The sequence below is a fragment of the Phyllostomus discolor genome, chromosome 6 (genome assembly GCF_004126475.2).
Source record: "Phyllostomus discolor isolate MPI-MPIP mPhyDis1 chromosome 6, mPhyDis1.pri.v3, whole genome shotgun sequence".
Taxonomy (NCBI): Eukaryota; Metazoa; Chordata; class Mammalia; order Chiroptera; family Phyllostomidae; genus Phyllostomus; species Phyllostomus discolor.
The window spans coordinates 120,562,729-120,590,714 of NC_040908.2; the positions used below are offsets into that span (position 1 = coordinate 120,562,729).

The 27,986-nt window shown below is 51.3% G+C and overlaps 2 protein-coding genes across 2 annotated transcripts; one reads left to right on the forward strand and one right to left on the reverse strand.

Annotated features, from left to right (window-relative positions):
• Nucleotides 1-4,813: 4,813 nt before the first annotated feature.
• Nucleotides 4,814-11,797, forward strand: UCP2 (uncoupling protein 2). The gene is made up of 8 exons (XM_028515583.1): nt 4,814-5,360; nt 6,121-6,277; nt 8,661-8,885; nt 9,056-9,266; nt 10,107-10,301; nt 10,382-10,483; nt 10,834-11,014; nt 11,373-11,797. Exons 3-8 carry the CDS (start codon nt 8,760-8,762, stop codon nt 11,485-11,487), a joined length of 930 nt encoding a protein of 309 aa, XP_028371384.1. The 5' UTR covers nt 4,814-5,360; nt 6,121-6,277; nt 8,661-8,759; the 3' UTR covers nt 11,488-11,797.
• Nucleotides 11,798-14,654: 2,857 nt separating this feature from the next.
• DNAJB13 (DnaJ heat shock protein family (Hsp40) member B13) lies at nt 14,655-27,030 on the reverse strand. The gene is made up of 8 exons (XM_028516820.2): nt 26,881-27,030; nt 22,274-22,377; nt 21,468-21,629; nt 18,781-18,938; nt 17,714-17,827; nt 16,566-16,679; nt 15,600-15,676; nt 14,655-14,960 (listed from the first exon to the last, which is right to left on the reverse strand). Exons 1-8 carry the CDS (start codon nt 26,946-26,948, stop codon nt 14,807-14,809), a joined length of 951 nt encoding a protein of 316 aa, XP_028372621.1. The 5' UTR covers nt 26,949-27,030; the 3' UTR covers nt 14,655-14,806.
• Between the last annotated feature and the right edge of the window lie 956 nt (nt 27,031-27,986).

Sequence of the window (27,986 nt, forward strand, 5' to 3'; positions counted from 1 at the left end):
ATGATTTTAAAAGTCCTTTTTTCCCTTAAAATATGATTTAATGAAGAAACTTAGATCCTCTGATACTCCTCTGTTCTCTGTCATGCTGAGGCACCCAGGGCCCTCACCAGAAAGCGCACAGGCATTCTAGAGTGTAGAGAGTGACGCCTCCAGCAAGCTCCCCTCCACTGTCTCGGGGCCCTCGCAGCACAGGTGTGGAGTTCCACATCAGGCACAGCCACCCACAGAGCAAGCTGCCTGCCAACACGTGACAGGGTCTTGGAAATTCACTGAGTAAAATATGCAAAGTGGGTTGTCCTCTACATATTCACAATCAGTTATGATGTGGAAACATAATTTAAACATGTCAAGAAAGATGGATGCAAATACTTTGAGGAACTATTACAGTCAAGATTACTTCATGCTGGACCTTCACCATTTATTGCATATTATGGTAAAAGGCGTGAAGATAACACCATTCTTGTATCATACTGAAATTACAGAGGACATTATGAATCATGAGAAAATGTGTGCTTCATTGCCCAGCTTTACTAGGGTTGGCTAAGTTTTTTGGCATAGAAGTGTAAGCAGTACATTGATATAAATCAGTATAGATCATCAAATTTTTTTCTTTTTAAAGTCTGAAGAATGTTCACATATGGTGTGTCCATTTGAAGAATGGTCACACTGTCTACTAATAATGGCAGTGGAAACTGCCATAGAGGTATGGTGGGGGTGCAAGCTGGCAAGACCACAAAAATGACATAAAGATGTACACAAATATACCACAGATAACATCGCTCATTCAGGTCCTCAGCTCTCTAGATCGCTAGATCACAATGTGATACATGGTTTATATAACAATTATTTACTTAAATATATCAGTATCTAATGACAATTTGATTGCCTTGATTATTTTGTAATGAATTGAGTGCAAGATGACTAGGTGATGAAACTTTTAAACTAGATTTCTTTCAATAATTGAGCATGTTAATATTGCAGAGCTTGCAAATGTCCTCAAAACAGACTTTTCCTTGTTAAGAATGATGTTTCCATTGGCCCTGGCTGGCGTAGCTCAGTGGATGGAGCTCGGGCTGCGAACCAAAGCATCGCAGGTTCGATTCCCAGTCAGGGCACATGCCTGGGTTGCAGGCCACGGCCCCCAGCAACCGCAAATTAATGTTTCTCTCTCTCTCTCTTTCTTCCTCCCTTCCCTTTCTAAAAATAAATAAATAAAATCTTAAAAAAAAAAAAAAAAAAAAGAATGATGTTTCCACTGTGGCTGGGTGGCTCAGTCATCCCAAACACCAAAACTTTGTGAATTTGATCCACGTCAGGGCATATACCTAGGTTTCAGGTTGGATCCCTAATTGGGGCTCTTATAGAAGGCAACTGATTGATGTTTCTCTTATATCAACCTCTCTCTCTCTCTCTTTCTCTCTCTCCCTTCCTCTTTCTCTAAAATCAATAAACATAGTTGGGTGAGGATTTAAAAATGAAAAAGAAATATATTTCTTAAAAAAAAAAAAGAGCCCTAGCTGGTGTGGCTCAGTGGATTGACTGCTAGCCTGTTAACCAAAGGATCTTCAGTTCAATTCCTGATCAGGAAAGAGGCAACCACACATTGATATTTCTCTCCCTCTCTTTCTTCCTCCCTTCCCTTCCCTTCCCTCTAAAATAAATAAAATCTTTTTTTAAAAAAATGGTGTTTCCATGTATTATTGATTGGGCTTTGCCCATAAGAAGAGAGAGAGATAATGTGGATCAACTTCAGTGTTTGGTCTGTAAACAGATTTATAAGTATTTTTATCACTAGATAACGAGGAAAGTAGGAGTTTTGTCAACTCTGATACTGATAAAAATCACCAAGGTCCAGCTGACACAGCCAATATAAGCAGTGTGGGTTTCTCTACAGGATCCACAAAGCTTATTGATTTCCTATTTGATTCAACCTTTATAATGATGGGCAATCTTTCATCAAAAATTGGCAAATTCTCATGTAAGTCTCTGGAAACCTTTCTTACAGAACTAGAAAAGGTTCAAAACACTGGTAGAGGAGTGCAGAGATAGTTAGATCAGGCACTCACTCTGAGAAACACAACAGTGCCTCTGCGTATTCATAACAACACCGCCACACGACTGCACAGCCAGAACAAGCCAGTTGTGGTTTTCTTCTGAATCTCTTACGTTCTGGGAGCTTATTGATGTAGACCCAGCAATTTACAGCAGAGTTCTAAACAAAAGTTATACATTGCCTCTTTCCATGGCTCCTCTCACTAATGGATTCAGTCCATCAGCAGCTAGGACTCCCCAGAATATTTGACCAGTTATCTAGAAGTCACTGCCCAGAAGTCAGATCCTCATGGATTTTACTGTCCAAAGGTACAAGACTTCAAAAACCATCAGATATATTTCAGGGTTATTATTGAGCATTAATAATGTTTTGGGAGTCATAATCCCTATTTCAGATGAACTCAGATGTTGAATGATGGGATGAGAGAAACCTTTTCCATTTGGTAAAACAACTACAAGGAGAGTTTGCTTGTATCAATATGGGTATCCATAGGCATTACAAATATGAAGGAACAAAGTGGGCTTGCAGGGATTTTTGTGTATATGTCCTCATGTCTATGCTTCCAGTCAATATGCAAACAGAAAACTTGGTGCTGCTTGCTGTGAGAAAGGAGAACTTTACTTAATTTCCAGCTTAGAGAACATGAAAGTGCAGAATCATCATAAATGGTCATCTAAGGACTCAGCAACAAAACAGAACTCTGATGTTGCCACAACAGAAGCCAACTGGTTTCCTCTCGAGATGTTTCTCCTTTTAATTCAGAGCTGTTTAGCTGCTTAGCTCTGAATTGAGAAAGTCTGAAGGAAAACTACTGTAAACAACCTTTGCAGAAAAGACTTTAAAAACTCTGGCTTTCCATTAGAAAACTCTCACTACATGCCCTTTACTTTGTTCAGTCATTCTAGGAAGGTGCTTCAACACTGGATATTCACACAGAGGCAGCCTTTTCAAGTGTGCTTTACCACCTGAAGCTGGTCTGGCTTTTGCACTTGAGTTTACACTGACACAGCCAGTATAAGCAGTTTGGGTCTCTCTCTACAGGATCCACAAAGTTTACTGACTTCCTATTTAACAGGACCAGCAGTGGATGGGAGACCTCACAGTGCCAGAAATAATTTTTTAACTTGACTTTTCAATTTCCACTTTGCTTCTGCTTCTACCAGGGCCATATGCTCAAGTGTTTTTCTTTCCTGTGTGAATGAGAAAGGGACTATGTAATAAACCTGACCTGCTCAGGGGCACCATGTGGCAGGCTCGATGAGCTCAGTGACCGAAAGTAACCACACAGGACAGTCTGATCACAAATACCTAACTAGGCAGTTCATATCAGGTAGTCATATCCCAGGCGTATAGCAAAAGTCAGCATTTACCCTAAGTGAGCCATGACCATTTTTCTTAGGTATCTAGGATAACATAAGAAAATGTCAGAAATGTTGAAACATCAGAGTAATTTTCTTTTCTAGACTCCTCGAAAGCACAACCATAGACATCAGAACATAAGACCACCAGAGCAGGAGACCACAGAACCCCTCATTGTTATCTTGTCCCCCCATACCATCTCTAGTACTGTAAACTTTGTTAACTATGCTGTACCCACCAATGTATTGTAGAAAAAATGTTTCTCTATTTTGCTTTTTACCCAGTTGTAGAGGTTCCTCTGCTTTACTTTCTCCCACCTTCTTAATCTACCATCAGGTTTCACGTAGTACCTTCCTTATGTTTTCCCCTGATTCTAAATGCATAAAAGGAACTGCAAAACTGCCCTTCTCCAGAGCATTTTCTTAATCTGTTGAGATCTTGCCCTTGGGCATCGCCTAAAAACTTTAGTTGAAATAAACTCTTATAAAACTTTTCTATAGGTTGGGATGTTTTTTCCTGGACATCTACTATAATTATCCATTCCCATTCCAGCTGTAGTTTCCTCAGCTGACAAGTCCTTCTGCTTGTGGACAATACAGAAAACACACGCATGGAGCCCAGCTGACCAAGATTTAAGGGAAGGCTCACCACTTCCTAGCTGTGTGCCATTAGGCGGGTGATTTAACCTTCTTGGGACTCTGTTTTCTATAAAATGGAGGTTAATACCGGCCTCACAGGCAGTATCCACACTGACCCTGAACATAGTAACTGCATTCACCAAACGCTCGTTTCCCCTGGTCCTCCCAATTTCACCTTTCAAGGCACTTTCGACAAAGCCCAAACTGCACATATTGAGCCTGTAGAGTGTGTGTGTGTGTGTGTGTGTGTGTGTGTGTGTGTGTGTGTGTCGGCCCTTGGAGTGTTGTGATACTAAAACACAGGAAATACCTTCCTGGGATGGAGCTTAGTGTCCTCAGGGAGACCGCTTCCCTTTCAGCAGTCCTTGGATGCAGACAAGGATGAAAACAGCAAGGGGGAGAGGGTACACAAAACTAGGGACACGGAATCCAAGGGCGAACAGAGATCTAACGCTCGTGCATGTCCCGGCCGCGGCCCGGGCCCTGTTCTGCTGTCTCACTCATGCGGCGCTGACCCGTTCACGTCGCGCTTGGTGTCCCATCCCTACCCAGGCCGGCAGCCCCGCCGGGTCCCCAGGGACAAGTTGATCCTCGGCGGGAGGATGCAGGAAGGCCAGCTGTTCCCAGCGACCGTTGGCGGTTGCCGGACTGCCGGACACTTGTGCCGCACCTCGGACTGGCTCCTTCCTCTGACTGCGCAGTGGCATCAACCAATCACCAGTGAGGCCGGTCGGAAGGCCCCGCCCAGCCGGGGCCGGGGCCCGCGCCCGCGCCCGCGGATGGCGGGCGAGCGGTTTGCCGAGGCTCGGGCCAGGGATTGGGCCCGTGAAAGAAAGGAAGGCGTGCACTTACACCCTAGGCTCTAGGCCGCTGTTAGAAAGGCCCATGGCGGGGAAGGTGGGGGCAGAGGCGTGTGCGACCCTGGGCAGCCTCTGCTTCTTTCCCGGCGTCAGTCTTTCCATTCTCACAATGTTGGCGGAATGGGGGAAGGGAGTGACCACGGGGGAAGGAGATCTAAGGGGTAGACGCGGGGACTCGCCGCCCTCATGGAAACTGGAGTGGAGGAAAGGGCGCGTCCTTAGGGCCCCGGCGGCAAAGGTTGCGCCTCGAAGCCAATCGGCCCGTAAGCCCCGCCCCTCCCCGCAGGCCCTTCCCCCAGGACTTAAGTCTCCGCGGCAGCCTCAACCAGTCCCAGCTGCAAGCCTCAACCCTTACGCCTTCAGATAGAGAACTGTCTGCGCTCCGCGCACCCTCCACAGCATACAGACGGAGCCACCCGCTCTCTGGTCTCTTGTTCTCCCTGCGGCCCGGTGAGCCCTGCCCCAGCCCTGCTCCTGCTCCACTTGCTCCACGCACGCTTCCCTCTCTAATTTCCCTCCTACGCCCAAACTATTTTGTATTTTTGCTCTTTGTCCGACCCGTCTTTATCTCTTCTTCCACCCTTTTCCTATCTCGCTTTTGTTCTCTACCTCTCGCGTTCAATTGACTGTAATTTAAACCTTCACCCTCCCACTCCCTTCCCTCGGCCAGACTGCCCAGCCCTGCCTTGGGTGGGGACCCTCTGTCCCCTCTGCAGTGACTGGAATGATCTCTCCCTCCCTCGGGGGCTCCTGGCCATTGCTGGGGCTATTTCTGTTGGGATGTGGGTTTGAGCTGCTTGAGCCGGCTTCTGCTGGGCCCCAGCCTCCAACTTCGCAGCCAAGCCATGTGACCCATGATGACTCCTGCCCATTCCGCTCCTGCTGACTGGGCTGAGCAATGCTTTCCAGAGAACTGCGGAGTTCTCTGGAAAATGCTTTCCAGAGAACTTCTGTCACCAAAGCAGAAGTCTGAAAGAGCCAATGTGTTACAGTAAGAGAGCAGACAGGGCTGGGGAGGGGGGAATTACTGGGTTCATTTCCCTCCTCCATCGTGTGCCCTTAATTACTCCCCAGCAACCCTGGGGAAATGGATCCTTCCTCCTAGGCACGGAGTGAACTGTGTACCTTGGGCAGGGCCGTTTCCTTGTTGGAGTGTGGTCCTTTAAGGTGAATTTCCTTCTGAACTCTTCTCCTTTGCTATTATCCACAGGATACATAGTATGAACTTTAGGTGTTTCGTCTCCCAGCCATTTTCTATGGAAAACCAGCAAGATCGGGCCATGATAGCTGCTGGCAGCTTTGAAGAACGGGACACCTTTAGAGAAGCCTGATCTTAGAGGCCTCAGCGTGAGACCTTACAAAGCCGGGTAAGAGTCCAGTCTCAGGGGGATCTCCAGATGCCTCCTAGCCCTGTAGTCTGGGGTAGGGGTGAATGGTGGGCAGGACATTAACAAAAATAACTACCCCCCACCCCTGGTGAAGCTGCTCTTCCTAGTTCACAAAGCACTGTTATGTGTCCCTGGTCTCATTCTGGCTCTTAAGCTGACCCTGACAAACCAAGGATAATGGCCCCCATTTTACAAAGGAGGAAGTTGAGGCCCAGATGGGACAGTGGTTGGCCCTGGGTGACCCTGCGAATCAGGAGAATGGGAACCTACTCTTCTAACTACATGTTTCTGACTCTAGTTTTGACTGTCCCTGAGACGCAAACTAGAAATGAGATATACTATTTTTGGACACTGAAACTGTTGTTTGCTGGGGAGTGTAAAATATGATTAACTCTTTCTAGGCCTGAGTTTTACTAACTCTTCATAGTAAAGTCTTTAGCACAGGTGACCTTTACCCCCATACTCATGGCCCTGAAGGACCTGACTTGTGGCAAACCCAAGGCAACATTCAGAGTGGCAGCTGAGTCTCGCCACTTGTCTTTGACGTGGGCAGGGGTGGGTCCTATTCTGTTCTGATGCTCACTACAGCCTCAATCCAGCCCAAACTCAGGACGAGAGGCTAATGTCATCATGTCTCTGACGCCCAGAGGAGGGATGCCATTTGCCTTCACCTTCTCAGAACGGTCATGCTGGCACAAGAGAATGTGGCTGTTGGACTTGGTTGTGAAAAGCCCTGCCTGGGCCTGGGCCTGAGAAAACAGCAGGGAAGAAATGAACTGGGCACTAGTACAAAGCAAAGAGCGAAGGCTTTGGAGCTGTGCAAGTGTCTCTCTCACCAAGTTCACTCTTTATCTCTAATGTGGAAGTAAGGGTGCCTCACAGGGCTGCTCTGAGGGGTACGCCCAGTAATAGGGTGCCCCAGGCAATGAGGTGGAGCACCTCCCAGGGGATGGGGGTGTCAGAACAGGGGTGGTAGAGGGTCTGGAGCAGCTTCATCAACCCTCTGTGCCATTTGAGTGCCCATCTTCACTGAGCCTAAAGTGAGCCACACTCCAGTGAAAGGGAAATAAGCCCTGCCCTGTAGGAGTTTCTGGTGCACTTGAGCAGTGAGTAGGCTCTAGACTTCCTTATTGGCCCCAGTTACTCGGGCGAAGAAGCCCTGGAGCTGTTTGTTTCCATGGGTCTCTGTGTTCACAGCTGACTCCCTTTGCCGGTCAGCTCTTTCCTCCTGGCCCCAGCAACTGGGGCAGCCAGTTAGACTGGGTTCAGAGCAGCTGCTTCTACGAAATCAGAGAAGTGAGCTCAGGGGAGAGAGAAGCAGGTCATCCTCCCCCACTGGGGTGCTGGGCTCACTTCCTCCCTTGGGGGGGGGGGGGCAGGGCGTTGTTCCAACTCTGAGAACAAAATGTAGCTTTTGGTTTCCTGTATCACTCTGTATCTCCAACTTGCATCTCCCGGTCCCCACCTCTTTTGTGGTGAAGATATGGGTTCCCCTGTGGTAGAAGAGGGGAGATGGTTTTCCTTGAGTCACACAGCAGGCTGGGGAAGAACATCGAGCACCTAGGCACTACTCTGAGCCCTGGGAATTGCCCAGAAACCCCCAAGGTCTGGCTAAACGTTACCTTTTCCAAATCTGATGACCCACTCTTCCTCACGTCTCTCCTGTTGGGAGTGTTCCCTCTGCTGCAGTTTTAATGGTGTGTCCTGCAAACCCCAGTGGAGCCTGAGTCACCTGCCCACTCCCTGTGCCAGACAGCCGGGCCCTCTAGGGTAGATTCTTCTGTATCTCAGTGAACCAGGACCTAGTAAAGCAGTCTTGAAAGAATGATTCAGGAGAACCCAAGCTATGTGCGGGCTGGGAAGGAACTGAACCAAGTTATCCATTCCTTTTCTTCCAGACTTAGACAATTCCAGACCCATAGAAACCTCTCCTACTTAAGAAACCCAGGGCATAAGCCTACAGGTTTGTGCCTGTCAGGTTCTGGTCTGGCCGAAACCTTTTCCTCACTTCTGTCTGCTTTCCAGACAGACCCGCAGAAGCAGGAATGTGGACATCATCAGTGAAATCTCTGGACCCAGCAGGCAGAGGTCTAGGCCACAGCCTGTTTGAGACAGCACTAGGGTGTCTATGATCCATGGTGAAAGGGAGGGAGCTCTTCACTAAATTTGGGCCTCGCAGGCAGGAGTTGCTTCTTTAGCCCCTATTTCAGTACCTCTGGAACTCACTCCTGTCTTCCCTCATAGGGTTTCTCTGGTCCTTGCTCAGGAAGGTGGTGCTGCTGGGGAAGGAGGGGTTGGGGGTGATGAGCAGGGAGGGCCGAGGGGTTCTGATGATGATGGGGCTTCTCTCTCCTTGGCTTAGATTCCGGCAGAGTTCCTCTATCTCGTCTTGTTGCTGGTTGAAGGTGCCCCCTTCTCCAATTTTCCTTCATCTTCTGGGAGGTAGCAGGAAATAAGCATCATGGTTGGGTTCAAGGCCACAGATGTGCCCCCTACCGCCACTGTGAAGTTCCTGGGGGCCGGCACAGCTGCCTGCATTGCGGATCTCATCACCTTTCCCCTGGATACCGCCAAAGTCCGGCTGCAGGTGAGGGGATGAAGCCTAGGAGTCTTGATGGTGTCTAGTCTGTTCCCCTCCCAAGATGCAGATTCCTCAAGGGCCAGTGGGGTGTTTGGGACTGTACATTTGGGACCATAGGAACGGTGGGAGATGGGGATGGCAACCTGCCCACCCCCATACCTGTCTTGGCCATGCAGATCCAAGGAGAAAAGCAGGGGGCAGTGAGAGCGGCAACCTGTGTCCAGTACCGCGGCGTGCTAGGCACCATCCTGACCATGGTGCGCACCGAGGGTCCCCGCAGCCTCTACAACGGGCTGGTCGCCGGCCTGCAGCGCCAGATGAGCTTCGCCTCCGTGCGCATCGGCCTCTATGACTCTGTCAAGCAGTTCTACACCAAGGGCTCTGAGCGTAAGTGTGGAGCAGGGCCCTAGGCCCCTTGGCCTTTTCCTCTCAGTGATGACTGATCCTAGTTCCTTTTGCTGCGTAGCTCCTTTAGGCCTCATGATCCTGAGGAGGATCAGAGGAAGGGAGGGATGGAAGGGCCCTGATTCTCCTAATGAGTCCAGAGCTTGGCCTGTGCCAGCTCTAAGCAGGGGTCCTCCCGTGACAGCCCTCACAACCGCCTTGAGAGGAGGTAGCACTGTCCCTGTGTTACAGGTGAAGACATTGAGGCTTGCAGGGGCTGGTGGGAGGAGGCCTTGGCCAAGGGCACATAGTGGGAAGCCAGAAAATACACCCAGGACTTTAGCTTTCAAGGCCAACACTTTCATTTCTTTTCCGCACGCCATGCCCACACTGTTTTACACATGTGGGAACAGGACCCAGGTCATGGGTTGGCTTTTCCCAAGATGACGTGGCAGGGGAGAGTAGATCCGGGATGAGAACCCAAGTCTTATGTCCCAGTCCTTGGAAAAGCCGCTCCTCTCAAGCCTAGGTTTTCTCATTCATCAAGTAGAAACAGTTCTGGTTTCTCAGGACTGTGGAGCAGGTTCAGTGAAGGGAATAAAAATACTCTGAGAGAAAACATTAAGTCTTTCTCTGTCCTACTCCCTGCTGTATCCCAGTGCCTGGCAAGTAGTAGACACAGTAGTATTAGGTTTGACGTGAGGAGTTCTTAGAGCAAGAGCTGGTCTGGATCCTATTTCCAAAAGGCAAGAGGTTATAGTCCCACAGTGTATTTGGTGAGGAGAACCAGAAAATGAGTCCGGGCCCAGCTAGATGCTGACCCCCATGGTTCTCCCCCAACAGACGCCGGCATTGGGAGCCGCCTCCTGGCAGGGAGCACCACCGGGGCCTTGGCTGTGGCTGTAGCCCAGCCCACGGATGTGGTGAAGGTCCGGTTCCAGGCTCAGGCCCGGGCTGCAGGCAGCCAGAGGTACCAAAGCACCGTTGATGCTTACAAGACCATTGCCCGAAAGGAAGGGTTCCGAGGACTCTGGAAAGGTGTGTATCAGATATTTCTTCTTCCCTTTCTCCTTCCTCCCCCATCCCTGGTCTCACATAGGGGCCCCTTCCTTCTGTAGGAACCTCTCCCAATATCGCTCGTAATGCTATTGTCAACTGTGCTGAGCTGGTGACCTACGACCTCATCAAGGATGCCCTCCTGAAAGCCAACCTCATGACAGGTGAGTCAGGGCAGATGGTGCTGGGTCTCATCCTTCCCCCAACCCAGGATTGGCTGTGGGAATCGGGTTGCCTGAGGAGCACATCTCTTCATCCTGTTCCCCTCTGCTTGTGGAGGGAGTTCTCTCTCGCACTGGCCACCTTGAGGCCAGTTGAGGTGAAGCTCCCACTTTGCACACTGAGGCCCTGAGGTGAGGTGGGCAAAATGTTGCTTAGGTCCTGGGGAGGCTCCCAGCTGGAGCCTCTGTCCCTCTAAAACCATAAGACCCCAGCTACTTAAAGTAATCTCTTTCCTTCTGGAATGATGGAGTGAGGAGTCCTGACTCTTCTGCCTACTCCTCCTCCTTGACAGATGACCTTCCTTGTCACTTCACTTCTGCCTTCGGGGCAGGCTTCTGCACCACCGTCATCGCCTCCCCTGTGGATGTAGTCAAGACGAGATACATGAACTCTGCCCTGGGCCAGTACAGCAGCGCTGGCCACTGTGCCCTCACCATGCTCCAGAAGGAGGGTCCCCGGGCCTTCTACAAAGGGTGAGCCTGTGGTCCACCCCACCCAGTTCCAGGCCTGTGATCACACAGGTGGGAGAGAGCCACCTGGAACTGAGTAGCAATCAAGTGTTAAGCAATTTCTGATCATGGTCTTAGTATTTCACCAGCCTTCTCTCTCACGCTCTTAACTCCTTCCTCGCCAAGTTGCTACCTTCTTGAAAGGTATTAAAATGGAGACTCATAGGGCTCTTGGTCACAGCCACACAGCTGTGAGGCTCTGGTCCCTGGGCCCTCCCAACCTCCTTTGGGACAGAGAGACTGGGTTGGATCGGGTGCCAGAGCCCCCTGGGTGAGCAGGAGGTGGGAGTGCCCCCTGTGACCTGTGTTTTCTCCCTTCTAGGTTCATGCCCTCCTTTCTCCGTTTGGGTTCCTGGAACGTGGTGATGTTCGTCACCTATGAGCAGCTGAAACGGGCCCTCATGGCTTCCTGGGCTTCCCGGGAGGCCCCCTTTTGAGCCTCTCCTGCTGCTGGCCTGACCACTCTGGCTTGGCTTCGGCTCCAGCCAGGCCCTGCTTCCCTTTTCCTCCTCCCTCACTCCGCATCCCTTCTGCTCCCATTTCTACCACCCCCTGCCCTCTCCCCACACTCTCACCTCTCCTCCCACCTCATGTCCCCACGGCCTCTCAGTCCTGGTGGAGTGGGTCCCAGCTAACACTGTGGGAGGCCTGACACCAACCAGGATCCCCAGCCTCTCAGCCCGGCTCTTCAAGATTCTGTCCCCAAGCCCAGAGAGCACATCACCCATAAAACAAGCTCAACCTCGGTGTCTCCTCCCTCTCTCATAGCCGTCACCAGAGAGCTTAGTCTAATGGTCCCTGTTGGCACTTGGTGGGCAGGGGAGGAGCTACCCTGACTTAGAAAAGTGGGTGTGACCCACTTTCTACCTGCAGTGTCCAATCTAGTCCCGCTGGTTCTGTTTCCAGATCAGACCCCAGGCTGAAGTGGAGGGTAAAGGAGCAGCCCGGGGTCACAGCAGTGACTGCTCTCTCCAGGCTACTTGAGCTTTTACCCCACAGTGCCTGGTACTCCAGCACTGCCTTTCCAGCCCTGAGCTGGCCTCAGGCCTGTTTACCTGTCTGTCTGCAAAATGAAAGTGTTCCTACCTGCCCCGCAGCTCCGGTGCTTCCTGGAAGATACAGAACAACTTGGGAATCTTAGGTGCCGTGGGCTTATTTTACTCCGTTTTATAAATGGGAAACCTACCCTAAAGTCCCAGACCTACTGAGGGCAAGCCGGGCTGCCTCCCACCCTCTAGGTTCCCATCCATCCTTAGAGACAGTCTGTTGCACTGCGGGGCAGGCTGCAGGGCACACATCTGTCCTTGGCTAGAGGGCCCTTTCCACTTGGAGGCTCACCCTGTCCCTAGGCCAAAGATCCCAAGTGAGCAGTGACAAACCAAGGCTTAGGCTGCACAGGGGTTGACACCTTTCTGTCTCCCTACCACCTGTCCTCGGACAGGAAAGCAGGTGGGCAGGACTACTTTTGTTTCAAGAGATCAGCAACTGAGGTCCCAGAGTCCTGAGTTGTATCGTGCAGGGCTGGGCCTTTAGAGTTAAGCCACCCTGGCCCATCTTGTGGATGTCTGAAGGGTGTGAGGGCTGAGAGGTTGTGTGGCCAGGGACACACAGGATGTCAGCTGATCTGAGACCAGGACTCCTGCCTCCCCTGGGGCCTCCTAGGGACCTGCTGGGGCAGCTATGAGGCCAGGCAGAGGAAATGACCTCACAGCCTAACAGGTGGTGCTACTGCTCCTTCCCCATCAGTCAGCTGGAGGCCAGGCCCCTCGGTGCCTGGGCAAGGGGTTCAGGGTATTAGGTTTCTGGAGAACAGAGGGCCCAGCTTCCAACAAATTAAGGTGTCTCAGATCCCTAAGAGGGACAGGATTGGGTGCCATGAGTCAATTTAAGGTGAAGGCTGGATGAGTGAACTCATCCAGGCTGTTCACTGATGGGCTGCAGGGCATCAGCATAAATGGAGGCTCCTGGCAATGGGTGCACCTTAAACCCATTTAGCAGGCCATTCAGTTACATGCTAGAGGAAACCAGCAATCCATCACACTAGGCAAGTCGGCTGGTTTGTTCAGCAGGCTTATGTCCCAGACAGGTGGACAGGAGTCTGCCAGACTTCCTCATGGTTTTGGGTGTGATCCTGGGATGACGAGCTGGGAAAGGTGTAGAAACTACATAAAACTGGCTCTATTCTTAATGCGTATAAAATGGGTATATGCTAAGCACTGCTTTGCCTGGCTCACAAGGTACCACTGAAGATCACTAGAGTGGAGCCTGGTATTTGAGCATGAGCTAAACACTGAAGTAACAAGTTTTGAAGGTTTTCAGAGTCATGAGCAGGCTTTCTGGCTGGTCTAGGGGAGACCTGGAGTGCTAGAATTTCCTGGTGCAGGCTCCACACATCCTCACCTGGTCTCTGCTCTCAGAGCAGGGCAGGTGCTGCCTCAGAGGGCGAGTCACCTGGTTTGCACAAGGCCTGCAGAATGGGGGTTGTGATCTGGATGGATCTAAGGTTCAGAGAAGTGAAGGGATTTGCCTGCAGGCACACAGCTGGTCAGTAGCATACCTGGGGTGTATCTGACTCCAGAGCCCCTCTTAAACGGATGCAGAGATGCTCCCTAGGCCCCTGGTCCAGATCCTACATCTTGGGCTGCTGCTGCTGGAACTGCTGCTTTCTCCCTGATGGGTTGAAAATGACTGGCATGCTGCTGAGTACCCGTTGAAGGAAAAGGCCTTAAGCCAAGTAACATGGTGCTTTCAATGGTGGAATTAAAGCAACACGGGGTCCTTTGCCCCCCCACCCCAAGTCTTCAGAGAAGTGACCACTTAGTCTGTCATAAGATTGGGCCACCCTGTACCAACACCAGACTAGGGAGAGTCTCTTGGCACAGAAGCAGTGTGCACCTCACTTGTTGACTGATGGAAGGAAGACTGCGAAGGCAGGTGTGGTCTGCGCAGGCCCAGCCGGGCCTGGAGGCCGGGGCTCCCACAGGCCACGTGGGCAGTGGTGCTGTAGCCCTGACACTTAAACAAGTTCACCAAGCACGTTCACACCAGTGGCTGGGTCCTCACAAATAACCTGAGGGGCCTAATGAGCTCTGCTTTACTGATGGGCAGTAACACAAGGGGCCAGTGGCTGGGCTGGGAGCAGAACCTGGGTCTCCTGACTCCCAGGCCACCCTACCTGGGGGCAGCCCAGGACCCACCACACAGGCAAGGGAGTTGAGGCTGGTGATGTAGAAACCAAAGCCATTTCCTGTGCTTGTGTCCTCTCTGCTGCCTCTAAGCAGGGTGAGTCTGTGGGAGGTGGCCTTTGAGGTTCTGCTGAGTCAGGTGTCTCCTTCTCCTTGTACTTGGGTTTTCCTGAGTACAATGTAACCATATCACATTCTAGAGACAGCCCCCTTAAAGATCACATATCATGAGAAATGAGTAGAGCTGAGAACCTGGCTGCTCAGCCCTGCCCCAGCTCAGAGCACTGAGGCTCTGATCCCAAGGGGACCCAGCCACGCCCACAAAGCCAGGACAGGGACTCACGTCCTCCATCTTCCTCTGCTCCAGAGAAAGGCTATATGAAGCTCCTCTCCCCTCCCCCAGCACACACTCTCCTGCGTGTAGCTGGAGGATAAGGAAACAAATCTTTATTATGTTAGTCTCAAAGTCCATCCCATCCTCATGCCACCTCTGTGCAGTGGGCTGGCTCCGCTGAACACCCAGAGGCTGCGGGAGGCGGGAGCAGGTAAGGCCTGGTGCCCAGCCCACTGGTTACATCAGCAACGCCTGGCGCAGCATCTGCTTCTTCTGGGGCGTGAGGCGGGTGGGGAACTGGATGTCGAAGAAGATGAAGAGGTCCCCCCTCTTGGTGGGGTCCTCAGGCAATGGCATCCCCTCACCCGGAACCTTCTTGAAGTACTTAGGACTGAGAGGGGATGAAAGGAGGGAGTTGAGAGGAGCAGCCCCCGACAGCTCCCCGCCACCCCAGCCCACCTCACTGCAGGCCAGGGGCAGTCACTGCGGCTTCTGCCATGGGACGGGGGAGAGAAGAGACTGGCTTATTCCAGATAGTTTGCTCCCTGAAAACCCATTTACACCAGGGCTCTGGTGGAATATTCCAGGGGTCTCATTTTGGAGATGGGAAACAGGCCGAGGAAGGAGGGAAAGTGAGCAGACCCTGCGTTGGGGGGGGAGGGGGGCGAGGCAAAGCTTCCCAGGCAGAGGGCCTTCCTTGGGAAGGGCTTAGTGGAATTCCCTCAGGGCTGTTACAGAGAGATGGAGAGACTGAGAGCTGTCGGAGGACAGAAGGTAAAGGCAACAGGGATCGCCTGACATTGGGAGTCTCTGGCCTCTACTGTGGCTTCTTCATGGAAGTTAGAAAAAGGTGCTCCATTTGCCAGGTGAAGGCGGTCCACAGCTCAGGCAGAGTGGAAGCTGGATTTTAGTTCTCTCTCATCTCCTTGTGCTCGGTGCAACCTGAACAACTAGGCCCACCTGTCTGATACTACCCTCTAAGGCCCAGGCCAGCCCTTCTGCCCATGGGGGCCCAAGCAGATGGACTCACTGGATGATGTCATTGATGGGGATGTTGAGCAGACGGTCATCTAGGGTCTTCACCTCCACGGTGCAGCAGGTCAGAGCCTAGGGGAAATTAAGGCCAAAGGTGGGAGTAGAAAAGGTACCTGTGACCATCTTTTTAGAAGGCCGTTTATGATCCTCTTTGATACCAGACTCTGAGCTGGGCCTTGAGGAGATAAAGAGAGACAAAGAGAGATGCAAGGACTGACAGGTGAGTGAGCCAGGCAATGACCTGCCCTCAAGGATTCACAGTCTCGTTGGTAAGACTGATTATGTTCATTTGCATCATAACAGAGGGAAATACAGGGCTTGGTGGGAGCCAAGGAGAAGCTCCCAAACCATCTGGTTGAACAAAAGGGCTATACAGTGCTGGTAGCAGTTGATGAGGGCCTTAAAGAGTGAGGTCAGTTTGACAAAGCGGGAAGACAGCACTCCAGGCAGAAGGGCCAGAACAAATAGGAGAAGGAAGGAGTGCAAGCACACCACGTGGGCAGGAGCTCTAAGTGGCATGAGATCAGCAGGGGCCAGATCGTGCAGGGCCTCAAATTCCACGTGGAGATGTTTGAACAGGAGTGTGGCTTGGTCAGATGAGTGTGTGGAAAGACCACTGTGGGCAAGAGGCTGGAGGAGATGAGCAGGGAGGCAGGAAGGCCATGGAACAGACTGCCACTCGGCCCCTGACAGTGGGGATGAGCAGAAATGGACCAAGTGGTGAGGGGTTTGCAGGGGATTTAGTGACTGACCACAGGTAGGGTGGGAGGAGAGGCAAAGTTTGGGTTAGTGCTGTTTATTTGCTTGGCTTGTAAGGGTGTGGAAGGGCCACTCACACTCGGGAGTGAAGTCAGCCACAAAGATCACCACACTCGGAAGGCCCGCTTGCCTCCGGGCCTCCCAGGGGCAGGGGGAGCTCACTCTGATCCCGCCCCCACCGTATTCCACGTTGGCCACTCACCTTGCCCAAGGGGATGGAGTTCACAAAAAAAAGGTGGTCATTCTCCCTGCGGAAGCGAGGGTGTAGCTTCTCCTTTACGATGAAGATGATGTCGGCTGGGATAATGTTGGGGCCCTGGGCGAGAGAGGCCAAGCCAGGACAGGACTAACTGGCTGTGTGACCTTGGCCAAGTTCCTGCCTCTACTGGTCTCCATGTCTCCATCTGAACAATGAGGAGATCAGACCAGGTTTTCTGGGAGGGCCCTTTCCATTTGACCCACTAGCCTCTCCTGTGAGAAGACTATCGAGATGAATCCTGGACCCCTCACCCATTCCTTCTCTACTGAGCATGCGCAAATAGAGGTGCTCAGCGGGAGGGAGACAGAGGCCTCCTTAGGTGGTGGGTGGAGCACTGAGCTGAGCTGGGCACTCCGCAGTCTCCGTCCTGCCACGCTTCATTAAGTCACCGAAACCCTGCTGAGGTGTCTTCTGGCCCCTGGGGACAGATGAATCAGACTGGCCCCTACCCTGAAGGAGCTCCCAGTCTAGAGGGATAAAAATATGCACAGTCAATCCTCAGCAGGCCCAAGACTGAAAAAGGGAACCCAGAGGCCAGAGTTCTAAGAGGTATGGCCCCAGTGGGGAGGGCAGGAAAGATAGCCCAGCAGGGGAACACTGTAGCTGGGTCTTGACTTAAATGCGTAAATGCGTTGTAGGTGAGAAGGGAAACAGGAAGAGCCGGCAGAGAAATTAACCTCTCTTGGCTCTGAGGACACCATCACTGCCTTGAACAGTAATTTTATATTTTTATTTAAATTAGTATTTCAAATCATTAATAACTGGTTTCTGCGGAGTTGGTATAGCTGTACTTTACTCAGAGAAACACTGAAGGAAAACCAAGCGCTAGAGTCAGCATTAGGTTCTCCTTTCACTTCCTGTGCTCTTGCAAAATGGGGAGAGGCCTGGGCTGCTCCCTCACAGAAGTATTAAGCTCTGTCCCTTGGAAGAGACATTAGCCATCGTCTCACCCACTCTGCAGACTGCCCTCATGAGATGAGGGCTCATGGGGGCAAGAAAAAGCATTGCCCCCTCCCCCCTCCATCTTCCCACCACGGGGGTCCAGGTAACTAACCCTAGAACGGACCTAAATCAACTTCCCTCCCTCTCACCTGGTCACCTTCCTTCTCGAAGGTGATCCGTGTGCCCTGCCTCCAACCAGGCTTCACATCAATTGTGAGGATCTTGTCCTTGATGGTAGAGGAGTACCCATCCTCGTTCAGCACCTGCAGCGGGATGGTCGGGGGAGGACTGCTCAGCGCTTCCCAATGTGAAGGAAGCGCGGAAGGTACCGTGCCGCGCTCAGTCGTCCGTCAGTGGGGGACAACCTGCCTTGAGCCATTTCCACTCCAGCACTCTTCCACCAGAACCAGGAGTTTAGGGTTCCGGAACGGCGGGGCACCTCATGGGGCCAGGGCCTGAGATGCCAAGCAGTCATCATGAGTAGGTCAAGGCCGCCGCTCCAATCCTAGAAATCATGTGGCCCAGGCCACTGACGCAGGCACCGTGAACACGTAGGCCGTTCTCTCTCCCGCCCCAGAGGGTGACACAGAGGTCAGCATATCTGAGCCTCGCCTGAAGCATTCCCCTATTATATCATCATCCGTCCATGCCCAGCCACATGCGCACATGGGTGTCATCCGTGGGAGGCATGCCCGCAAGTGGCATCTCCTCCACTGGGCAAAGTTTTGAAGCAGCGTTGTTCGCGGGCTAGCACAGGTCTGGGCTGTGGGACTGAGGTTCTTCCTCAGCCAGTCTCCTCAGAGACTGGGTCCCAGCCCCCTCAATTCCCACATGGCTCCTTCTCACTCACAGGGCACCCCCCTGATGCAATCCTGGGGGCACGGGCTGGTGACACCCAGAGGGCAGAATTCACGGTTTCCCCTCCCCCCATGCAGAGCCCTCCCACTTCCCGTAAGGGTGTGGCTGACTGGAGAAGGGAAGGGTTCTGTCCGGGTTAGAGAAGCTGCAGAGGGAATTCCTACACTAGGAAAGCACCAGGCTAGTACCCGCGCTGCTCCCTCCCAACTTCAGATTCTGAATTCTGCGGTGGGGTGCCGGGTCTCCGAGTCTGAGACGGCACGATTCCGTCAGAGACCACCCCTGAGGTCCCTAACTGGAGCCAGGGCGACTGTTAGGGTTGCAGGGGACAGATGGCGGCTCCCAGGCAAGTACTCACCCTGCGGGAGATCTTGATTTTCTTGGTGCAGCCAAAATATAAGTCCTCAAGGGAAAGGTAGAGGTCTCTTTCGATTGGGGGGTCCTGTTTCCTGACCCCTCGGCCCCGGAGCCCCCCAAAGTTCAAATCCGCCTCATTTCCTTCTGCATCAAAAAATTCTGCAGGAGGTGGGAAGAGGAGTAAGAGAAACTGTATGTAGAAACCAGATCGATAGTACTTCCCCCACCCCACGTCTTCAGTCCCCACGGGTGATACCCAGCACCCCATCCCTTCTGGGAGACTCAGACTTAGGCCAAGAAGCCCAACTCAATTGCAGATCCAATGATTATCATTCCTTGCCACCCCCATGGCCTCATCCCCGACTTTGGGCACGCCCCCTGACCTTGCTGGCTTCCTTCCCCCACAACTTAGGGAAGGACCCTTAACCCTGGCTGGAGAGGAGAGGTGCCCTGGCAGCAGCACCTGGCAGCACCAGAAATGACTCAAGAGTTTTCATTCTTGGGAGGGGAGCGTCCTAGGCATGGCAGTCTCCCTACCCTTCCCCAGGCTACAGTCCCCCTCTCTGTCCAGCTCAGCCCAAGGCCACTAGAGACCCCCCACTCAAGGTTTTATAAAGAAGTCAGGAGGGACAGGGCTAGTCCCTGACAAATCTGAGCGGTCACCAGCATATCCCATATTCCCAACTCCTCTTTCCTCAACTCTTCTTGCCCCTGGCCAGCTCTGTACTCATAACCCCTCCTGATGCCCCGCCCTTCCATCCTGGTGCAGACAGGGCCTCTGTCCCCTGATGCGCTGTGAAGTCACTGGGGCATCAGTTTCTCTGCCTCTGAGATGGAGAGATAAAGCCCGATGGCCTCCACTGTTAGGATTAAATAACGAGATAATGATGAAGAGCTTAAACTTGCTGAGATCTTATTATGCACAGGGTGTTGTTTTCAGCTTTTTATGTTATTACTGCTTAGCTCAGAGGCCAAACAAAAGACTTAAAGTGCCACAGGTATTTGAGTAGTAGAGTTGGGATTAGTGCACGATTTAACCACAGAACCTGCCCCCTTAACCACTACACTATATGCTAGAGGTGCAGCCCTTTGTGAGCTGTGGAGTCAGGAGTGACTATCAAGATCGGATGCTCTGCACTCTGCCTCTCATGGCTAGTGCCATGGAATGAACTTCACACTGGAATGACACGATGACCTTAGGCTGGGGAGGGCAAGGCGGCATCACACTATGTCCCCCCTAAGATGTGATGGGCTGGTAACCAAGAGGTCTGTGAACCACTTGGCCCTGTTTTGCACTGCTGAATTCATTTGTCCACGCTGCACCTATGGTGTGCCTGGTCTTAGACACCCCGACAGCCAGGTCACGGCAAGCCTGGCCCCTTGGCTCTTCAGGAAGATGGGACACAGAACCCCTAGGTGGAAGCACTGTAGCAGTCTAGCCCCTGGGCACTGCCTGATGGACCCCCAAGCCTTGAGATTGAACTTCTCTAAAGAGCAAGGCCCCGTATACTCTGGTTTGACTCCTCTGAACTACCTCTTATCCATGCACCCCTGACTGGGAGAAACAAGTCCACTGCAGGCATTTTTCTGACCACAAAGCCCATCTTCATAAACATTATCTCCTTTGATAATGGTCTGTGAGCAATGGACTGTTACAGCCATTGAATGGTGAGGAAGCTGAGGTTTCAGAGGGGTGAAGAGATAGGCCCAGGATCCACACAGCTCCTAAGTGGCAGCTCACAGCGGGAAAAGGGCCCTCCGAATCCAAGTCTCTTCCTTTCCCTGGTCTCACAGGGAGTTTATAAACCCAGGTTCCTCTGGCAGACAGGGGAGGGCAGTGGGTTGCAGCCTGCTCATCACAGTAACATGGAAGGGAGGGAGAGAGAACCTCTGGAGTGCACAAAGGCTGGAGGAGAGGCAGGAAGAAGGGGCTGGGGAGCCAGGCAGTGAAAACCTAGGTTCTCTTGAGTTGCATGACGGGAGCCAGGAAGACAGGCCTGAAGGTTGACTGTTCTTACAAGATGATCTGAGCCTCAGAAATCAACTCTTTGTCTGTATGGGACCTGGGGTCATCCACCCATTCATCCCCGGACTCATCTACCACACATCGGTACAATGAAACCTTATGCAGCCATAAAAGTTAGTAAAGTAAATCTGTATATAATGTATAATAAGACAAATGAAAAAAAAAACTGTGTACAATGTGGTCCTATTTCCTTAGCTAAATAAAAGTCTATGTAAAAATAAGAATATGCTGCCTCATGGCTCAGTTGGTTGGAGTGTTGTCCCATATGCCAAAAAGGTTGTGGGTTCAATGCCCAGTCAGAGCACATGCCTGGGCTTTGCGTTCAATTCCCCAGTTGGGGCATGTATAGGAGGTAACCGGTGTACATTTATTTTTCACATCAGTGTTTTGCTCTCCCTTTCCCTTTCACTTTCTCTAAAATCAAACATGTCCTTGGGTGGGGATTAAAAACACTAAAATAAGTAAAATAAAATAAAAATAAAAATATGCTCATAAATGCACATAACATTTCTGGAATAATAAATTATTAGTGCTAAGTGGCTGCTTCAGGGAAAGGAATGGAGGACTGTAAAAGTTAAAAAAAATACCCACTAGTCAAAGAAAAGCATCTTTACAGCTACCTCGCTTCTCTGTAGGGCAAGGGGGTAGGTAGAACCTCTTACCAGCAAAGGGGTTGTTTCCCCCGAAGAACTCATGGAACACTTTTTCAGGGTTGCCATGGAAGACGTAACCAGTTGTCCATGGTATCTGGGACCCAAATTCCAGAGGAATCCCGCCCTTCAGACCCTCTTCTCCAAACTTGTCATAGATGCCTCTCTTCACAGCTGTGGATATACGCCACCTTGAGAAGGGGTCCAGCCTCGGGGGCTAAGAGGGCTGGAAGGCTGGGAAGAAGGGGGATGTGGGAAAGAGCATGGGGCAAAATGGCCTTATTTCTGAAATGGCTGCTGTCTGGCAGTCTCGGGAAGGACACTGTAGAAGTTAGGGGTTTGATTTCATTGTGAGTGGACCAGGATGGCCCCCCAAGGAGAGATGGGAAAGACTGGGACTTGCAGGGGATGGATGGGGACTGGGGTGGGAACAGAGAGACCGAGGGTCAGGCTTAACCCGTCATAGCTGCTCTCTTATCTTGGGTAAATAGAATCCTAGAACCTTGCAATTTTAGAATCTGATAATCTAGCTTTCAAACTCTAAAGCTTTGAAATGTTAGAGCCTGCCCTGAGGAGACAGGGCGAACACATCCACTTGGTCTGTGAGCTCTCCACACCGTGATCTCCGCCTTAGCTTGTGTCGACTGAGAAAGGCAACCTTCATTCTCTTCTTTCTCAGTTTACTTCAATCCTGCTTACTTTGTGTTGGGGCCCCTCAGAAAGCCTGACACTCAGAGACTTAAGGAACTATCTTAATGGAGGGGTGGGACAGAGGAGCTGGCTTGGAATCACTCCTCCAGACTCAGCCCATCACTCACGGTCACTCAGCACGTCGTAGGCCTCTGCGATTTGCCTGAATATCTCTGCTGAGGATGGCTCAACGGACTTCAGCGGGTGGTGCTGCAGGGCAAGTTTCCGATACCTAGAGCAGGAGCGTTCACTGAGGTCAGAGCCACTGCCGTGTTCCTGAGTGCAGTCCCTGGGTCAGAGGTGGCCCTGCTATCTACTGCCTGGTGGCCTCTCAGAGCTTGGAGGTTCCCAGCTATACTTCAGGGCTGTGCTGGCCAGGGAGGCACATTGCTCAGACTCCATTGAGGAGAACCCAGTGCAGGAAGCACAGTTGACTGACAGCCCCTGGCTGACCCCTGGGCATTTGTGCCTAGGCTACACCTGCCCCGCACCCCAGCTGCTCCCAGCCAGTGCCTAAGCGTGCTGGGGAGATTAGTACTGGCCTGTTGCTGAAGGACATGGGACTCCTCCAACACTCAGCCTCTGCTTGAGGACTCCCGCCAGCCTGGCGGAGATTGTCTCCAGACCACTCCGCAGCCTTCCGCCCCCAAACCTCCCTTCCCTCTCTCCTTTCACAGGGGTCAGGCCTGCGCTGTGGTCTGAAGGCTGAAGGCTGTCCCTGCACCCTCCTGCTCCCCTTCGCCCCAGGGTTTCCCCCAGTATGTTGTTTTGCACATCTGATCCCATCCTGGTGTCTGAACTGACACACATGCTTCTTGGGAAGATTAGATCTAGTAAAGGGTCAGAGGGGCTGGTACAGAGAGGCACTCAGCGCACATCAGAGTCTTTCACCGTCTCCTACCTCTGCACTCAGTCTTCTCCCCACTTCTGTGCCCACCCAAGCCCACCACTCGGTGACACACTGCTTACAGCACCTGAGAATCCATCATCAGCATCCCTGGAGGAAAGAGGTGGCACAAACTGGGTGATTTGTAAAGAGTTTAATAAGGACCCTGGATGGTGTAGCTCAGTGGATTAAGCGCAGGCTTCCAACCAAAGGGTCGCCAGTTCGATTCCCAGTCAGGGCACAAGCCTGGGTTGTGGGCCAGGCCCCCAGTACCAGGCATGTGAGAAGCAACCACACATCGATATTTCTCTCCTTCTCTAAAAATGAATAAATAAATCTTTAAAGGAAGAGTTTAATAAGGGACCACTCATCAAAGTGATGGAAGTGGGCGGGAAACCGCAGGGACAGTGCAGTACCAGAGGCCAGGAGGCCAGGAGCCCTGGAGCACCCTGACCACTCCTGAGTCTCTAGGGGTGAGGGAGGGAGAGGTTACCTGGAGCCCCAGGAAAGAGTGTAGAGGCAGGGCCCATTGGCAGAAGTCGTGATCTTTAATTAAGGGCCATAGCCAACCTGAAGAGACCCCACAGAAAGGGAACCAGGAGTGAATACCCAGCACTACTCTCCTCCCTCCCAGTCCCCTGCCTCGAGTTCTCTTTAGCAGGACGCATTAGGAAGCCTGAGGGCCAGGAAGCCTGTGGGTGCAGTTCAGACGAGTCAATCTGCAGAGCAGAGAGCGGGGTGCGGAAAGGCGGGGAGAGGGTCTGGAGGAGCAAAGCGACATCAGCACAGCCTGAGTCGCCCAGTGCAAATCTGACCCCATGTGCCCTCTGCTGGGTCACAGCACAGAGCCTCTGCCTTGCACACACTTCCACGCTGGTGTCCCCAGAGCTCTGCTGCCTCTCTTCTCCACAGGATAGCCTGGACGAGCTCACCGGCCCCACACTTTGAGCCCCACCTACTGGCTGATGACTGCTAAGTCTTTACTGCAAAGCAGGTCCCTGCTCTGAACACCAGGCTCTGCCCAGCTGCCCACTTGGTATCTCCTCTCCAATGTCCCACAGACCCCACTACTCCATGAACCCAATCTCAACAACATTTTCATTCCTTACGTCCCCACCCCTATTTTCCAGGCACTGCAGCCAGAACACTAGCTGAGCACAATCTTTGGCTCCGAGTTCTCCTTTGTCCACTCCACACCCTACGACCATCACTAAGGTGCGTCAGCTCTCCCTCCTAACTAATATTCTGTTCCCGCCTGTTTATCCCTACAACCATCATGGAACTGTGCCTGCCTCTTTCTGGTTCCCCCTCTCCAGTCTGTTCTGTGTGCTGCCACTGGTCTGATCCCTCTCTCTTGTTAGTCTGATGCTTCTAAAATGCTCCCTGACCAAGTCACTCTCCTGCCTAAATCCTCCCCTGGTTTCCTTTTATCTTTAGCATAAGATCCAAATGCCTCTCAGATTCAAGCTCTTGCTTTTCTCTCTGGCCTCCTCATCACATCTCTCCTGCTCTACTCCTATGCCCTCTCCTGCCCAGACTCCCCACACTGCATTGCTCATGCCTTTACATTCTGCTCCCTTACCTGTAACACTCACCCCCCTGCAGTCCCTCCCATCGCCTCTTGGCAAATTTTTATCCACCTTTCAACTTTCAGCGCTGGGGGCAATTCCTCCAGGACACCTTCCTGGATTGCAGCTTCCATTCTAGACACCCCTTCCCATGTCTCCAGTGCCTTTGGTCCCAGTAACTTTCCATGCAGTGCTCCAGTTGTTTGCTGACTAGTCTGTCTCCCCCACTAGCCTGTGAGTTCCTTGAATTACTGTGTCCAGTTCTCTGCATCCCCAGTAGCTAGCACTGAGTAGCAGAGAGTAAACGAATGATATGAACTAACTGTCCCATGAGGCAGCCCCTCTCACTGTGGGACTGCTCTGAATTTTATGCAATTGTCGCTCTTACTGAGCAGGGTCTGCTGTCCTGCTACTCTACCTCTTCATCCACGAGGGTCCTGGCTCAGCCCTTGGAGGCCTTGCAAAGAGAATCTGCTCTGCCCCCCCGAGACTTCGACACCAGCCCTTAACTATGGAGGTCACAGTCTCTATGTGAGGAGAATTGCCAATAAAATGTATCAATGAGTAAAAGTAAAGAGATTTGAGAAGAGTTCAGTTTTTCATACACACTTGAGTTTTAAAATGATCCCTGCTGTAATATCACTCTGGTTCACCTGCCTTGCTGGGTGGGGGAGGGGGTGGAGTCACGGCACCAATGTGGCAGCCTGCAGTGAAGGAGTGATACCGAGGAGGTTAATTGCTGAGTGATTACGAATCGTTGTTATGTAAGTTTTGTTCTGTGGGGGGGCAAAATCTCAGCACTCATATAGGAGAGTGGGTTATACATGTGATTCATACCTTCAGGGCTGCAGGGAGAAGGGTTCAGCACTGTTGCCGTATGCCAATCTTTTAATCACTGTATGACATGGTTTCGGATGCAAATGTTTGCGGGGCATTTTTGTGTTCGTTCTCTCATATAACCCCATTTCAATACCACAACAACCCACCCCCCTTGCTTACAGAGAGGTGGGAAAACAGAGGCTCAGAGAGGTTAAGTAATTTTCCCATGTCACAGCTAGCAAGTACCTGGATTCAGACCTAGGACTTTCCATTGCTTAAGTTGGGTTACTTTTCTGGATTTCATCTGCCCTCCCTCCTCATGACGTTTCTCTAGGCGGGTCCCAGTGCCAGTGAGATGCTCTGAACAGTGGCTGACATGGCACATTGCCCTGAATTGTTCTTTGTGTCATGAGTTTGTGTCTCGCTTCTCCAACCTCGCTGGAGACTCCCCACTTATGCCACTTAGATGCCCACGCTCGCAGGACCTGGCCCTCAGCAGGCAGCTAGAGCTGGCCAGTGTCTGATGCTGGCTCTGCTGCTTACTAGGCCCATGGCCTCGGGGTAATGATGGCGCCTTCTTCTCAGGGTTGTGAGGACTGAGTGAAATAATGATGGGAGGTTCTCAGAACAGCATCTGTACAATTCAATCAATGCAGCTATTATCACTACCCAACCTTAATCAATTGAAATTATTCTAGATTCCTTCTTTTTTTTACCCTCTAGTTATCCAATTAATTGTCAAGTCCTTTCTCTCCCCTCTCAGTAGCCCGCTGCCCTACTTCAGGCTTCTTCTGTTGCCTTGGTCATCATGACAGACGCAGCAGGATTCTCTCTCCTCCCAAAATAGGCTTCCGCGGCACCTGCTCTTCCCCTTTTGTACCACGCATCACACTTGGGACTTAGTCAACATCTGTATTCACCAACAAAATTAAACTGTCTCTGAGTCATGTTTATCTCTAACCCACTAGGTTGTTGCTAAATAAATATTTGTCTAAAATTGGTTTTTTTCCCCCAGGAAATGTGCTGATTTCTGTCCTAGGCTTTCTTAGAGATGGGACCATAAAGCCCCCGAGACTTGGTGCAGTTTGTTCAACAACAAATCCCATATGACGGCCGAAATAAAATTTGTACCGCAGACTTCTGGACAGACCACTGCTCTGTTCACAGTCCATTGGTTCTCCATAATACTCAGAGCAAAGTTCAAATGTCTCCTTTGTTCTCACTTCATTGCTGGGAAAACCAGGGCGCCCAAGAGAGGAGACAGGGCATGGAGGGGAAAGGATGATGTCCGGGCCCTGGCCAAACCCAGACCAAAGCCAGGATGAAAGTGTGCAAGAAGAGAGAGAAGAAACGAGGTTTATGTTACTTGCCCTAAACTGTGCAGAAAAGCTCAATCTGAAACAGAGGAAAGTGTAGCCTTGCCCTAGCACACACCTAAAATCCAACTCCTGTCCCAACTTACGCCTTCTTGATCTGGGCATCCTCTGCATTGTGAGTGACATGGAGTATAGCATAATAATCCTGGCCCATGGCTGGCAGGCTGGCTGGCAGTCCTGTAGATAGTCTGGACTCCAGCAGGGCTGTTAGTTTGCATTCCTTGGTTGCTCCTGACAACTGCACAGGGGCACTCTGGGAGTTGTAGTCCTTCCTGCCTAAGCAAACCACCTTCTCAGCTAGCTCTGCATTATAGGAAGAGTGAATGAAAGGATTGAGCGAACTGCGGCTGATTCCGTGACCCTTATAAAGATCACTCAACTCAGAAACCAGAGGGTTAAGGGGCATAGCAATGAGTTTTAATTAAAAGTTTTCAGAACAAAGGCATTTAGCTGTTTTTGTCTTGTTTTGTTTTGAGAGAGAGGGGAAAAGAAGGAGAGAGAGAGAGAAATATTGATCTATTGCCTCTCATATGTGCCCCAACCAGGGACTGAACCTGCAACCCAGGCATGTGCCCTGACCTGGGATCAAGCCGGCAACCTCTGCTATGCAGTGGAAACCAACTGAGTTACACAGATCAGGGCTAGCTGTTTTTTGTACATTATTTTTTATTTTAGAGAAGTTTTGGATTTTTAGGCAAGTTGTAAAGATAGTCGAGTTCTCAAACATCCCACACTCATTTGCCCCATTAACATTTTACATGAACGTGGTACATTTGTCACAAGTAATACCCAATATCAATACATCACTTAGAACAGAAGTCCATTCTTCATTCAGATATCCCAGTTTTTAAAATATATTTTAATTATGCTATTACAATTGTCCCATTCCTCCCCTTTATTCCCCTCCGGCCTGTACACCCTCTCCCACCTGCATTCCTCCGACTTTAGTTCAAGTCCAGGGGTCATGCATATAAGTTCTTCGGCTTCTACATTTCCTGTACTGTTCTTACCCTCCCCCTGTCTATTTTCTACCTACTATTTATGCTACTTATTCTCTGTACCTTTTCCCCCTCTCTTCCCCTTCTACTCCTCCACCGATAACCCTCCATGTGATCTCCATTTCTGTGATTCTGTTCCTGTTCTAGTTGTTTGCTTAGTTTGTTTTTGTTTTTGTTTTTAGATTCGGTTAATA